General features: G+C 33.1%; 2 protein-coding genes across 3 annotated transcripts; both read left to right on the top strand.

Annotated features, from left to right (window-relative positions):
* Positions 1-1,439: 1,439 nt before the first annotated feature.
* On the top strand, positions 1,440-3,118 carry LOC123203982 (40S ribosomal protein S19-3). Its single transcript, XM_044620488.1, has 4 exons — positions 1,440-1,609; positions 1,869-1,959; positions 2,056-2,239; positions 2,868-3,118. The coding sequence occupies exons 1-4, from the start codon at positions 1,526-1,528 to the stop codon at positions 2,941-2,943; spliced, it is 435 nt and encodes a 144-aa protein (XP_044476423.1). The 5' UTR covers positions 1,440-1,525; the 3' UTR covers positions 2,944-3,118.
* A 2,161-nt stretch (positions 3,119-5,279) lies between these two features.
* On the top strand, positions 5,280-12,392 carry LOC123204553 (diacylglycerol kinase 1-like). Of its 2 annotated transcripts, none has more exons than XM_044621281.1 (8): positions 5,280-5,486; positions 5,782-7,315; positions 8,579-8,945; positions 9,502-9,578; positions 10,375-10,494; positions 11,022-11,186; positions 11,648-11,785; positions 12,011-12,392. In XM_044621281.1, exons 2-8 carry the CDS (start codon positions 6,137-6,139, stop codon positions 12,158-12,160), a joined length of 2,196 nt encoding a protein of 731 aa, XP_044477216.1. In that variant the 5' UTR covers positions 5,280-5,486; positions 5,782-6,136; the 3' UTR covers positions 12,161-12,392. The 2 variants fall into 2 exon arrangements, with proteins under 2 accessions (XP_044477216.1, XP_044477217.1); XM_044621282.1 differs by having other exon boundaries at positions 11,648-11,781; positions 12,011-12,168.
* Positions 12,393-13,660: the final 1,268 nt, after the last annotated feature.

Raw genomic sequence — 13,660 nt, 5'->3', positions numbered from 1 at the left:
TAAACGACCACTCTAAGAAAATAGGAGTATTTCTCTAAAATCAAATTCTTGAAAGGATAGTTTCTTTTACAAACACTATTCAACTCGACTCATTAAAAATTTCCGTTATATTTAATCCATACTTCATTCCCATCATTTTCATTGTAGTGGATAACATATATTTTAATAATTTAAATTATTATTATCATAATCTATTTTGTGCAATACTCAAATTGTGTATCGATTGGTGATAAGTAAGTGTGGATTTGGGCTTGAATTCAACTTGACTTAAAAAAGTCAAGCTCACGCTTTGGTTCAAATCGAAAAGCTTCTCTTAAACTAGCTTGAGCTCAACTTGGGTTGAGGAGAATTAAGGTTGATTTTGGTTTGATATTATGATTAAGCCAAAAATCAATAAAATGAGGTTATTTTGATACATACTAGTCAAAACATCGTTCTTTTGACTAATTTGAATTAAAATTTATAAAGATTATGAGTTTAGGTTGTTTAGCAAGTCAAACACGGACGATGTGTATAATTCAGTTCAAATGGTAAAACCTTATCGAATCGCTTAAAAATTACTTTGGCTTGGTTTATAAGATGATTTGATTTGAGTTAATAAATTTTTGAAAAACAGTTTTTAGTTTGGGTGGTATTTTAAGCGATTTTCAATCCGAATCAAACTATAAACTGTATATTTTAAAATATATATAAATATATTTGATAAAATTTTTAAATAAATAATTAGATGTACAACTTTTTTTATATTTATTTTGTCATTATCTTTACATATATATATATATATATATATATATATATATATATATATATATATCAATAAAATTATGTTTACCTATTTTAAGTATACAAATAGATACACACTTAATATATGTAATTATACGACTAGATGATTTTGAATTAATGATATATGATGATGTATATAAATATGTATCTATTTATGTATTTAAAATACTCATATTATATATATATATATATATATATATATATATATATATATATATATTATATTTTTATATTATATTTTATAAATCTACAATTCAATTATTTTTATCAAATAATATATATTTAAAAGAGAATGATTCATAATTCAAATTGGATCAAACTGTATTTTTTTAATTTTAAAATTTTTAAAATTATTTTTTTCAATTTGGTTTAAAAAACTTTTCAATTGTACTAAACTGAATCATAAACATCCCTACGAACATGAACAATATCTAAACTTACAATTAATAATAATAATATATATATGAAATATTATCTAATTATAATTTTTTTATACCCTAAAATATAATAATAAAAAAATTATTATATATTTTTAGACCCCCTTTTTTTGTATTTTATCGAATGGTTTTGAGGCTAAAATAACCATGTTGGCTCACTTAAAGGTTAATTTTGTAATTGCACATGAATAGGCACATTTAAAACCCTAATACCTATCTTTGGTAAAACCTTCGCACAAAACGCACAAGCGCGCACACGCTCACACGCAGTTGCTCCGCCGCAGCGTCAGAGAGAAAGAAAGAGAATGGAGACTGCAAGAACAGTGAAGGACGTCTCTCCCCACGAGTTCGTCAAGGCCTACGCCGCCCATCTCAAACGCTCCGGAAAGGTTGACTTTCACACTTCCCCTTCCAATTTAACCTTTTAATTCTTCTCCTTGTTCGTTTCCAAGACGCTAATTAAGTTAACTCTGTCGCATTTTACTTATTTTTGCGTTGAATTTATCCCCTTTTGTTTTGATCAATTGATTGCTTGATTAGTTTTGTTACAATAGATTCTGCTCACCTCGCGATTGATTTTTTTTTTTTTCAATTTTTTCTGCTTTGTTATTCAAAATTGTTACTTTTAGGGTTTTTAATGATTGACAGATTGAGCTTCCTCCGTGGACTGATATTGTGAAGACTGGAACATTGAAGGAGCTTGCTCCATATGATCCTGATTGGTACTACATCCGGGCTGGTATTTGAACAATTCCTCTGCTTTTCTATATTTTGCGCATTCAATTGCATGCTCATTCAATGAATACTTATGTTCTTTTTTAATTTTGCAATGCAGCTTCCATGGCCAGGAAAATCTACTTGAGAGGCGGCTTGGGTGTCGGTGCATTCCGTAGGATCTATGGAGGAAGCAAGAGGAACGGCAGTCGCCCACCCCATTTTGGCAAGAGCAGTGGCTCTGTTGCTCGTCACATTCTTCAACAATTGCAGAACATGAACATTGTTGAATTGGACACTAAGGGGTGAGTTATTGTTGCATAGTCTTTTTGTTTTATGATTGGTTGCAGGGTGTTGTGATATCGTTGTTTGGTCAATCAAACTAGTTTATTGAGAAACAAGAAAACCGTTGCATGGAATACAATGATTATTTACTAGGGAATTTAAGGTGAACAACCAATCTACACAAAACTCCCCACAAAAATAGAATAATCTTTATAATTCGTAAACAATAACTGTATGCTAGTGTTTCCAAAGAGAAACCCACTGCTGGTTCTTTTTCTTTGAAATTTGGAGGAACAGAAGCCAAAGAGAAGCTCGCAGCTGGTCCTTTCTCTTAGAAAGTTCAAGAAAAAGCAGTTAAGAGGCCCTGAGGGATAAAAACAACTGGAATGAGCTTTTCAGGCCCTCTAACTGCTTTGCAGTGCATCTGCCATCTCTTGTGCAGCTGTAGGATAAAGGTTTCCTTCAATGAAAATAATTAATTGATATTTAAAGATAAATAATAAATCAGTTGATTGAAGTCTTCCTAGTTTTTGATAATGTATGGTTTGAGAGTGGATTTACAATTTTGTAGCCAGCAATAACTATATTATATTATTATCATTACATTAGTTGTGTGTATTCAACATACTTCTGTTATTATGTAAATAGTGGAAGGAAAATCACATCCAGTGGCCAGAGGGATTTGGATCAAGTTGCTGGCAGAATTCCAGTTGCCGCACATTGAGATATGAACTCTGACTAAACTATGGAGAACTTTTGAGAATATTTTTTGGAATTAGTTGTTTGATTGAGAGGTAGATATAGAAGACACTGTTGGTTAATTTTGTGTCTGATTTGTCTGGTACTTCTATGATGAATATTGGATTTTATATTTCAATATGTTATTTGTTCCTGGTCAAGTCAAACAGAAGCATATTTAGTTCCTGTTTTGGTATTGATTCTGTGCATCGAACATTTTACCTGTGCCATATTTAGCTCCATATACATTTAAAAGTTCAAAGGGTTTTAGGGTGATGAACATGTTATTACCCATGAAATTGTCTGATAAAATTCCATAGATATTTCCTTTTAAGATTCATTAATTAAAGTAATGTTTAATTCTATTGAATAGATATTATTACCCAAATCCGTAGTTTTGTTAAACATGACAGTGTAATTTTTTAACAAATTTGAAACCTTCAATTTAGTCTTTCAAATTGAAGTTGGGAAATCGTATTTATCAGAATTGTCACTTAACCCAAATCTATCAGAACTGTCATCCAAGCACAAACCCACTAGAATTGTCGCTTTTCGAACCCCAAAACTATTAGAACCATAGTTATCATTATCATAAAATACACGATATGTATCGTATGATATAATATGTATTAGAAAATATATCAAATTAATAGGATAAGATATGTATTTTACGATGTGATACATATTAACGGTACATATTGATATATTTTTTTAAAAAAATAATAATATAATAACGGTGTATTGATGTATATAAGAAATTTTTAATTTTTAAGAATGTTTATGTATATTTTAAAATTTTAAAAGTTGAATCATACAGTACGATACGATTTTTGATATATGATATATAAAATTAAATTTTTGGTATATTATACAATATATGATTTGATTATCATGAGTTTTTATACTTTTAATTTACACGATTTGACAAACCCACTAAACATGATAGTTTTGTCTTTTTATATTTGCAGTTTACTCAATGTAATTCAAGTTTATAAACACCTATCATCACAACTGTCTCCTATCTAAACTTAAACCCACCATTTTCGTTACTCATCAAATCCAACTCTACTCGCACATCTGCCAAAAAGAAGAGAGTGAAAGTGAAAGAGGAATAAGAGTCTTGACAAATTTGATATGCAAAGGACTATTTATTTTGTTATGTTAGGTGATTTGATACTTTTGAAAAATGAAGTAATTAAAGATAATATAATAATTTAACTTTTTTATTGTGCTAATACAATATCACAATTCTTTACCATTAATAGAATTAGGTTTTAGGTAAAAAAATATAATTTATGCATTTATTGAATAAAAAATATTTTAAAATGAAATCTCGATGGAAAAACGACTCTTGATAACAACATAATTTGTGATCAATTGCCCCAAAGAGGTGATTGGATTGATAATCCTTTTACGATATATTAAAATTATATTTTTGATTGATTTAATCTAATAGTTATGTGATTGATCACTAAATCCGAAATTTTATTTATTTAATATAATTGATTTAATTTTAAAGAAACAATTTAATTCGGATGAAATTCCTTCTTTAAAAAAGAATACGATATTAGTCGTTATTGTACTCTCTTTGAATTATTTGCCAAAATCACAGTTCATTCTTCACATATTAAAAAAAAAAATCCTTATACGATATATTAATTCCATAATAATATAATTAAATTAAATTATTGTCTCCCTTTTGATTGGATTCAAATCAAATTAAACTCAAATTTAAATTCAATTTAATTAGATTCAAACTTGATAAACACTTTTTAAACCAATTTGAGTTTGATTGTAACGCTAAATCCAACTTGAGCTTAAATCAGTATGGTATTATAATTAAGTTAAAATAAATCAAAACGATATCATTATAATTTTTTTATTTATATTAATTAAAATAATATTACTTTAATTGATTTAAATCAAAATTTTCTAAACTTATGATTTTGAATGAGCCAAATAGTCTCAAACACAAATTCGACAATTTATAACCTTTATATTCGAACTTAAATTTAATCTTTAGCCGAAGTAACAAACGGGCGCCCATTTCGTTCTCCGATCGCCCACCGCAAAACGGATCGTTTTAAGAGAGCTGTAAATAGAAACCTCACACGTTTCAATGCCCTGAATAACTGACTTGACTTCCCACCTGGGTCCCTGTACTTTCTTTATTTCTCGCCACGTGGCACTCTAAATCACGAAGATTCAGAATCTGCGCTCCGTCGCCAACACGCACTTTCCGAATCGGAGAAGTCCCCATGCCATGCCCTTCCTTTTTTTTCCCCTTTCTTAAAAAATATATATATATATATATATATTTTTTTTGGCACTGGTGCAGTTGTGCCTTTGCACGATTTCGAATATTGAACAGAGAAGCTTGTTGCTTCGATCCTCGGTTTTCTTATTTACCAAAAGTTAGCTTTCTCTAGATCATCAATTACTTAGCCCCTCTAGGGTTTTCTTTTTTGCTTTTTCGCTTTGATTTCATCGATATTTTTTTATCACATTGCCTCGTCCCATTATAAAACTGTAAGTCTCTTTTTCCTCATTTATTTGTTTTTTTTTTTTTCTTTAACTTTTGAATTAATGACCGGAGACATGTAGGTTAATGCTCGTTTTGCTCGTAGTTGAGTGTGGATGTGGACGTTTGTGTGTTTCATAGTTTAAAAGGAAATACAATTTATGCATTTTTTTTCTTTGCTTTTCTGTTGATATCGTGTTTGTCAATATTAAATCTGTGAGATTTTATCGGATGTCTTATTGATCTTTCAGTATTGGCATAACTTGTGTTTTTATCTGATTGGATATCTTATTAATCTTACAGGTGTTTTTGTTTCAAGTTTGGGCTTGATCAACGTTTGCGGATCTTGGTTTAGTAGTGCAGATTTTGTTAGTAAAAAGTTCTCATTAATTAGCACAATCTTTTTTTTTTTTTAGTGTGGGATTAATAGTTTGAATTTAGAAGCTGGTGAGACAGGTCTGAATGTGGGTTTCTTGTGAATTGGCGATTTCCAGATTTAAAATTTAACAGCTTAGGGTAAAGTTTGTGCATTTGGATGCTGGAATATTGGTGGATATGTACATAGTTACTGAGTTGAAATACCTTTTGATGTGGAGGTTTTGTTCTTTCTGTTGGGAGCTAGATTGTCTGTAGAATGTGAGAAGATATACTTTGAAAAATGGATGATGGAGATATTGAAATGTGGTTTCCTATTTGGAACAACTGGAGTTCAACTGAAACGACTGAGTCTCGTCTCTTTATTGTCTCCTGTTTTGTTGCTGCCTTAATTGGTATATTGACAATAGCTTTCACAGCCTTTCAATGGAGAAGAAACATTAATTTAAGTTGGACGAAAGCCATAGCCAGTTCAAAGAAGAACCCAAAGACAAGGCACAAAGTTCCATTAGCTCCACATAGTTGGGTTCCAGAATCTGTATCTCGTGGGAAGAATTTAAATTGTTGTGTTTGCTTAAAGTCCATGTCCCCTTCTCAAACGCTTGGGCCTATACGGGCTTCAGACAATTTTATTCACCGCTGCAATGTTTGTGGTGCAGCTGCCCACTTGAGTTGCTCTTCAAGTGCCCACAAGGATTGCAAGTGTGTGTCTATGATTGACTTGGAACATGTGATGCATCAGTGGGCAGTTCGATGGACAGAAATTACAGATCAACCAAATGAAGCTTCCTTCTGTAGTGACTGCGAAGATCCATGTAGTGGATCTTTTCTTGTTGGATCCCCTATATGGTGCTGCTTCTGGTGTCAACGAGTACTTCATGTTGATTGCCACAATAATATTTCTAATGAAACTGGAGATGCTTGTGATTTAGGTCCATTCAGAAGGTTGATTCTATCACCACTTTATGTTAAGGAAGTGAACCATACGTCAGCAGCTGGATTTTTAAGCTCAATCACACATGGAGCCAATGAAGCTATATCATCAGTGCGTGCAAGTATTAGGAGTCAGAGCAAGAGATACAAGCATGGTAGTGAATCTTCTGTTGACACAGTTGATAGTGGTAATACCTGTGATCCATCTACGGAAAGAACAGCTGATGCTCATGGAAGAGTTAATAGCTCCCCTGGACCAGAGGAAAACAGTAATGGTATCATGAATATGGTGGTTTCTCCACGAGAGGGTGAGTTAGATCAGACGATGGAATCAAAGCCCATTTTTAAGAGAAGCGGTTCAAATAATCGGAAGGACGAATCTCAAACATTAAGGATGAAACAGAAATTTGAGTTAATTGATTTGCCCCCTGATGGAAGACCATTGTTAGTTTTCATCAACAAGAAAAGTGGGGCTCAACGTGGAGATTCTCTCAAGCAACGATTGAACCTTCTTTTGAATCCTGTCCAGGTTTTCTTTTCCATCCCAAATTAAGTCGCTTACATAGTGTTATTGTCTTCAATATGCTTTGATCTGTCATGTCTATACTGTGGAGTTATTTTTTTGTAATCATGGAAAAACATTACTGTTTTGGTGTTTAAAGGTTTAGTTGTTGCCATATGTTGATATCTAATTTATATTACTATTGTTATGAATGAGGCTCATTCCTTCTTTTTAATATTCTTGATGCCGAGGATTTTGTTTGATGAAATCTGACTCCCTTAACAAAATCCTCAGCATCACTTCCAGTATGCTTTTTAACCATTTTTCAGAATCTCTTAATGTTGACTACTAGAAATTTGTTAATTTTCCATCTTCCTCCAATGAATAACTCTATTTTGTGGTAGAGTTTGAAAATTTTGTTAATGAATATCTGAATGCTCCTTAAAGAATTTTTCTTTTTCTTTGGTGAGTTCTTGTAGTGTATTTGTTTGACCAAGTGTTGTTCATTTTTTTTTTTTTTTTGGGATAAAAAATCATTTTCAAAGACGACAGTACAATTAAAACATCCAAGTTATGTATCAATATTTTATTAGTTGAAAACCTGTTTGACATAAAATTCAAAACTCTGGTGCAGAATTGAAAACTATAGAAAGTGATAAAACAGGTTTAGCTTTTATGATATTACAATATTTTATAGAATTCTATTTAAAATTTCTTTTTCAAATATGTTTCATTGTATTTAAATGAAACATGTTTTCGTAACTTGTTTTAACTGACAAAAAACTTCTATTTAGTTCTATTATAAACAAGACTATAAGTATTGATGATAAAAGTAATTGCTATGGCTTTTGATTTATTTTTTATTATAAAATTGCATTAGAATTGTGGAAATGACTTCCTGTTTTGCATGGAAAATTTATTTTTGGTATGGGCAGAATTCCAGATATATGAGGAAGATATTTATTATTGTTTCCATTGAGATGGACTCATGTGGGATTTTAATTAATGTGGTAGCTATATCTTCCTTATATCCTGTTCTTAGTACTTGTCGAGTAGAAAATGATTTCCATGTAAATTAATGGGATCTAATGAAATGAACTATGAACTGTCATTCTGCTGCTTTAAAACTAAAATCTTTCTAGTTGAATATAATTACAGGAAGTCTGTCAACAAGAGTTATTGGACTGTTGTGTTGCCTCTTGTGTGTGTTAATTTCTTTGTCATCTTAGTTGTAGATAGTTATTCCAGTTTTAATTTTGCTAGGGTTCTTCATGCTGGTCTTTCTTGCAGGTTTTTGAGTTGAGCTCAGTGCAGGGACCAGAAGTGGCTCTTTTTCTATTCAGGAAGGTGCCTCACTTTAGAGTTCTTGTATGTGGGGGAGATGGTACTGTTGGCTGGGTTCTAGATGCTATAGACAAGCAGAACTTTGTTTCTCCTCCTCCTGTTGCTATTCTTCCCGCTGGAACTGGAAATGATCTAGCCAGAGTACTTTCCTGGGGAGGTGGCCTGAACTCTGTTGAAAAACGAGGAGGCCTCTGCAGAGTATTGCAAGACATAGAAAATGCTGCAGTTACCATTCTTGATCGGTGGAAGGTATCGATTCTAAATCAGCAGGGAAGGCAACTCCAACCTCCAAAATTTATGAACAATTATCTTGGTACGTTAATACTTTCCGCTTGCAACTATCTCAGAATTTTATTATAGACACAACATATTCTGTGTAGAAACCCAAGAGGTTGTCAAATGACATGAACCTTGGTTACCTACCAATATGTTAAGAGTACATATGTCCTTTGGACCATTTGCTATCTAGAGTATTATACTCTTTATGTTTTCTAACTACTAAAATTTTGTAGTTCTGGCAATAGTTCCTCGTGTCGAACTTGTTTCATACACCAACGTGTCGGTCCAAAAACGACACCCTTGGTGAATAAAAATGTTCAGTTAATAAATTTTATATGCGCACTGTACGTCAAAATGGTGGCATGTTGGTCAGGTTGGTTAGAATATAAGCTATGGTAAATTGACTTTCTATCATATGGGTAAATGCTTGGTATACCGGATTAGGGTTTGAAACTTATTTTTTGGACCGTATCAAGGCTTGAGTTTTAAATGATTATGTTGGCTTTGATACTTCCAGGAGAATTTTGTCTCTTCATGTGCAAAGCTAGCTTTGCATTATTGCCACTAACACTGGTGAGCATTGTTTGCAGGAATTGGGTGTGATGCAAAGGTTGCTCTGGACATTCACAATCTGCGGGAGGAGAATCCTGATAAATTTTACAACCAGGTAGTCAACTTTGATTAGAATGAATTGTAAACTGATTTTCTAAATAAATGGCAAATGGACAAGGGACCAAGATGTTTTTGTTAAAAAAGAATTTGAAGACTTGATGCTGTAGAAAATCTAGTACTGTTTCACTTGAAACTCATTAATGCTATGCATTTTTCTTGAGTAGTCTTGTGTGGAAAGTCACAAAGCAATAGGAAAGTAGTTCAACCAGGCACAGATGAACAGTTGAATCAATTAGTCTGTCCAGTCATTTTTCCTGGGCCATGTTTTTATTATTAACCTGATTTTTATCTGTGTTTGTCTCATGAAGTCCCTCATTAGCATTTAACTAATAGTATTTGTATGAATCTCACGCATTTTACTTTATTCAACTATTTCATATGAGACTTTAGTGAATAGTATGGCCTGTAGTCTTACTAGAATGCATTTGGGATGGAATTATTTGCATCAAAATTTAGACTTTATACAACCTTTTGTTAAGAGACAATTATATATCCATTTTCTAGAAAATTTGTGATTTTTATTATGTTTTTCTTTCAACTAAGCATTAATAGATAAATTATTCATTGGAATTTCTAAAAAATGTGAAGTAAAAAAAAAAATATTTTTTTAGTGATCGGATTCGGAAAAATGGTTGTTGAGGGTAATGTTGTTTCTGCGAGTAGCCTATGGCGCATGTTGCAGATAGGTTTAAAAGCTATAGTCCATTCCAATTTTTCATTTGACTTACGTTTAGCAAGTGCATGAATGACCTAGGAAGTGACTTCACGCTTCTGTTTCCTTGTAACTGCAGTTTATGAATAAGGTGCTGTATGCCAGAGAAGGTGCAAAGAGTATAATGGACAGGACTTTTCAAGATTATCCCTGGCAAGTTAAAGTCGAGGTGGATGGTGTTGAGGTAGAGGTCCCTGAGGTGGGTATTGAGTGGATTTAAATATAATGCTATTGACCTTTTCTTAACTTTCGACAAAAAAATAAATCATGGTTACGGTTATGAAACTATTTGTTCTGTTTAGTTAATAGATTATTATGGGAATCAAAGAATGTGTAAATTTTTTCTGTGTTAAATTTCTTGAGTTTCACATTTGAAAAAGAAGTATTGGTATCAAAGTGACATTGATGTGCATTGCTTATGGTTGAATTAGACATGGATTATACCAAATGGCTTCTTTGTTTGATACCTGATTGGTAACACTACTTTTCAATTAAGCCACTTGTTATACAATGAGAATGGTGATGTGAATAAGGGAAGCAGGCGCACTTACCGGAGTTTTGTTTCCCAGCCTTTTATATCACCTTGTTCTTTCAACTTTATTTTTAAATGTATCTGAAAGTATGTGAGAAATTTCTTTGACCTTTGTTCTGTTGGTTTAAATTTGTTCTGGTGTTATTTATTATTTTTGCTGTGAGCTTATATGACTTTATCGTGAGCATTTGCAGGATGCAGAAGGTGTACTTGTTGCAAACATTGGAAGCTATATGGGAGGTGTAGACCTTTGGCATAACGAGGATGAAAATTATGATAATTTTGATCTGCAGTCTATGCATGATAAGATACTTGAGGTTGTGAGCATATCTGGAACATGGCACCTTGGAAAGCTTCAGGTATTGTGGTAGTTTAATTGAGAAACATGACGTGGATATCTGTTTGTAAGTCATTCTTATCAAAAGACTTGGTGATTCTCTTTTTGATAATGAAATTTGTAGATTTCTGTCTTTAACTTTCCTGAAGCTTTGGCTTCGGGTGCTTTTTGGGACATAATTCAAAAGAAAACCAGGGTAGTGCGGCTATTGATTCACCCTCAATGTCTGGAATCAAATGTGACTTAATAAAACAGAGATCATAGAATTTCAGCCAGTGTCAACCAACCACAATTTTTTTTTTCCGGCTTAAGTTTTGGTATCCCAAAGGCCCTCTAACCTTCTTCTACAACATTTTTGGGATAACATGACATGGTCTTTGCTTTGTAGTATTCTTATTTCAGTTTGAAGTTCGGGGTAGTTTTTGAAATTTAAGGTTTTTATTGTGTGGAAGATGTTTCTGAGCTGTGTTTGTGCGATAATAGGTGGGGCTGTCTCGTGCTCAGAGACTTGCACAGGGAAAGTCAATTAAGATACAGCTCTGTGCTGCTCTGCCTGTTCAAATTGATGGGGAGCCTTGGTTTCAGCAACCTTGCACTGTAGTTATATCACACCACGGGCAGGTCTTCTCTCTCTCTCCACATAACCACCCACTGAACCGTTAAAATCATATTTATGCATGTGCTTTCTAAGAAAAACATTCAAGTCAATCTGCATACACTCACAGCAGCAGCATACTGCCAATTGCAGTCAGATTTCAGAAGCTTGAGTTTGTTATTTTAATGCAACTTGAGAGCATCCTGTATTTTTGGATTCGGATGGTCAACTAATTCCTTTATCTTGGACAGGCCTTTATGCTGAAACAGGCAGTCGAGGCACCCCTTGGTCATGCAGCAGCTATAATTACAGACGTTCTTGAGAATGCTGAATCCAGTCATATAATTAATGCTTCACAGAAGCGAGCCCTTCTTCAAGAAATGGCGGTAAAGCTGACCTGAACGTTTTGGTTGTATAGCATTTTTGAGTATGTTTTTTTTTTTTTTTTTGTGGCTTTATATCAACATCTCTTGTTTGTCTTTTGGAATGTCATACATAATCGCTTTAGAAAAATGAAAACAGTATAGCTGAAGTATGTTGTAGTTTTGTATACAAAAGGGACTCGCTCAAAAGAGTGGAAATTTTGGCAATTTTGTGTTGAAAGTGATTGACATAAAAAAATCCTTTCCACTTGCAGTGTTCAAAAGTAGCTGCATAGCTTGGTCAAAACTGCGCTTCAGTTACATTTATACAATGATTATTAGGCCATCTATAACTTCTCCGATTATTCCTGAACGGCCCTTGTTTAACTTTCTTCCATAGCCTTGCTACAAATCCCCCGGTAGCTGTCCTTATGTTGACCTGTCTGTTGAGGTTGCCAAAAGTCTTAATATTCTTAGGTGTCTTTGCATTTTGCTTGTAAATCCGACCTGGGTGCTGACTGTAGAATGAGGAATTTACGTGGTTGATATAAGTGGGTGATTCAGTTGTGCCTTGCATGGCCTTGTCGAGGTAGTGAGTTACTGCTTGGAGCTCTTATGAGTCGAACAGGGTGCTGCCTTCGGGTCAGGGGCTTATCCTCAGAACAGGGTTCTGGGTCACCAATAGTTGTTTCTCAGCTGAGGATTCTGCAGTAGTGTGGGAGTCCCTTTGGTTTAAAGCTTCTCCCATTTGCTGTGATTGCGCTTTTCTTTCATCATATTGAAGTTTTGAATGTGTTTATGGGCAATGTTCCTTGCAGACAACATAGGTTGATTATAGTAATCTGAACAAGGATACTTACTAAAGGATCACTGGCGATTGAGTCAGATTATAACCAATGCAAATAGTTCACAGCTCCGGTTGCATACCTTTTAATTAGAGTTAGATTTAAGTCAAACCGAGCCTGAATAAGGTGAAACTCATTTTTGGTTTAGGCTCACCAAACATAGAGAAACACCCGTTCGTGTTCGGCTCACTTCAAGATTTAAAAGTTTGTGTTTGGTTCGGATTCATGTGGATAGGCCAAACTTGGTTCAGGTTTGCACAAGATGTTCGGTTTGGCACTCCTAAACAACTTTGTTCCTTTTTTTTTTTATAACAATGCAAGTCGTGTTTGGCCTCCTTTTAGGTTTAGACTCGGGTTCGTTTTCTATACTACTCTCTAACTCGCATTCAGGTTTATGTTCGTTTATCTCATGTTTGTATTCGGACTCGTTTGAGCAAAACTTGTTTTGAGCTCGAACAAGTTTGTTTCGAATCCAACCCTACTTCTAATTGTATCAGTTGAATTGCGTATCTTATTGTCTATCAAAAATAAAAATTTTCATATTATATATAATGTATTATATCGTAGGATGTATCTTTTAAAAAAATATATAATAAAATATTAATAAATAATAAAAAATTAATTAACATATCATTATTTTAAAAAATATCATAAACACCCTTAAATATTCAAAATAACTTATATACGTTTTTAT

Source organism: Mangifera indica, chromosome 20 (genome assembly GCF_011075055.1).
Source record: "Mangifera indica cultivar Alphonso chromosome 20, CATAS_Mindica_2.1, whole genome shotgun sequence".
NCBI classification, from domain to species: Eukaryota; Viridiplantae; Streptophyta; class Magnoliopsida; order Sapindales; family Anacardiaceae; genus Mangifera; species Mangifera indica.
This window is presented reverse-complemented; position numbering and strand designations above follow the sequence as displayed.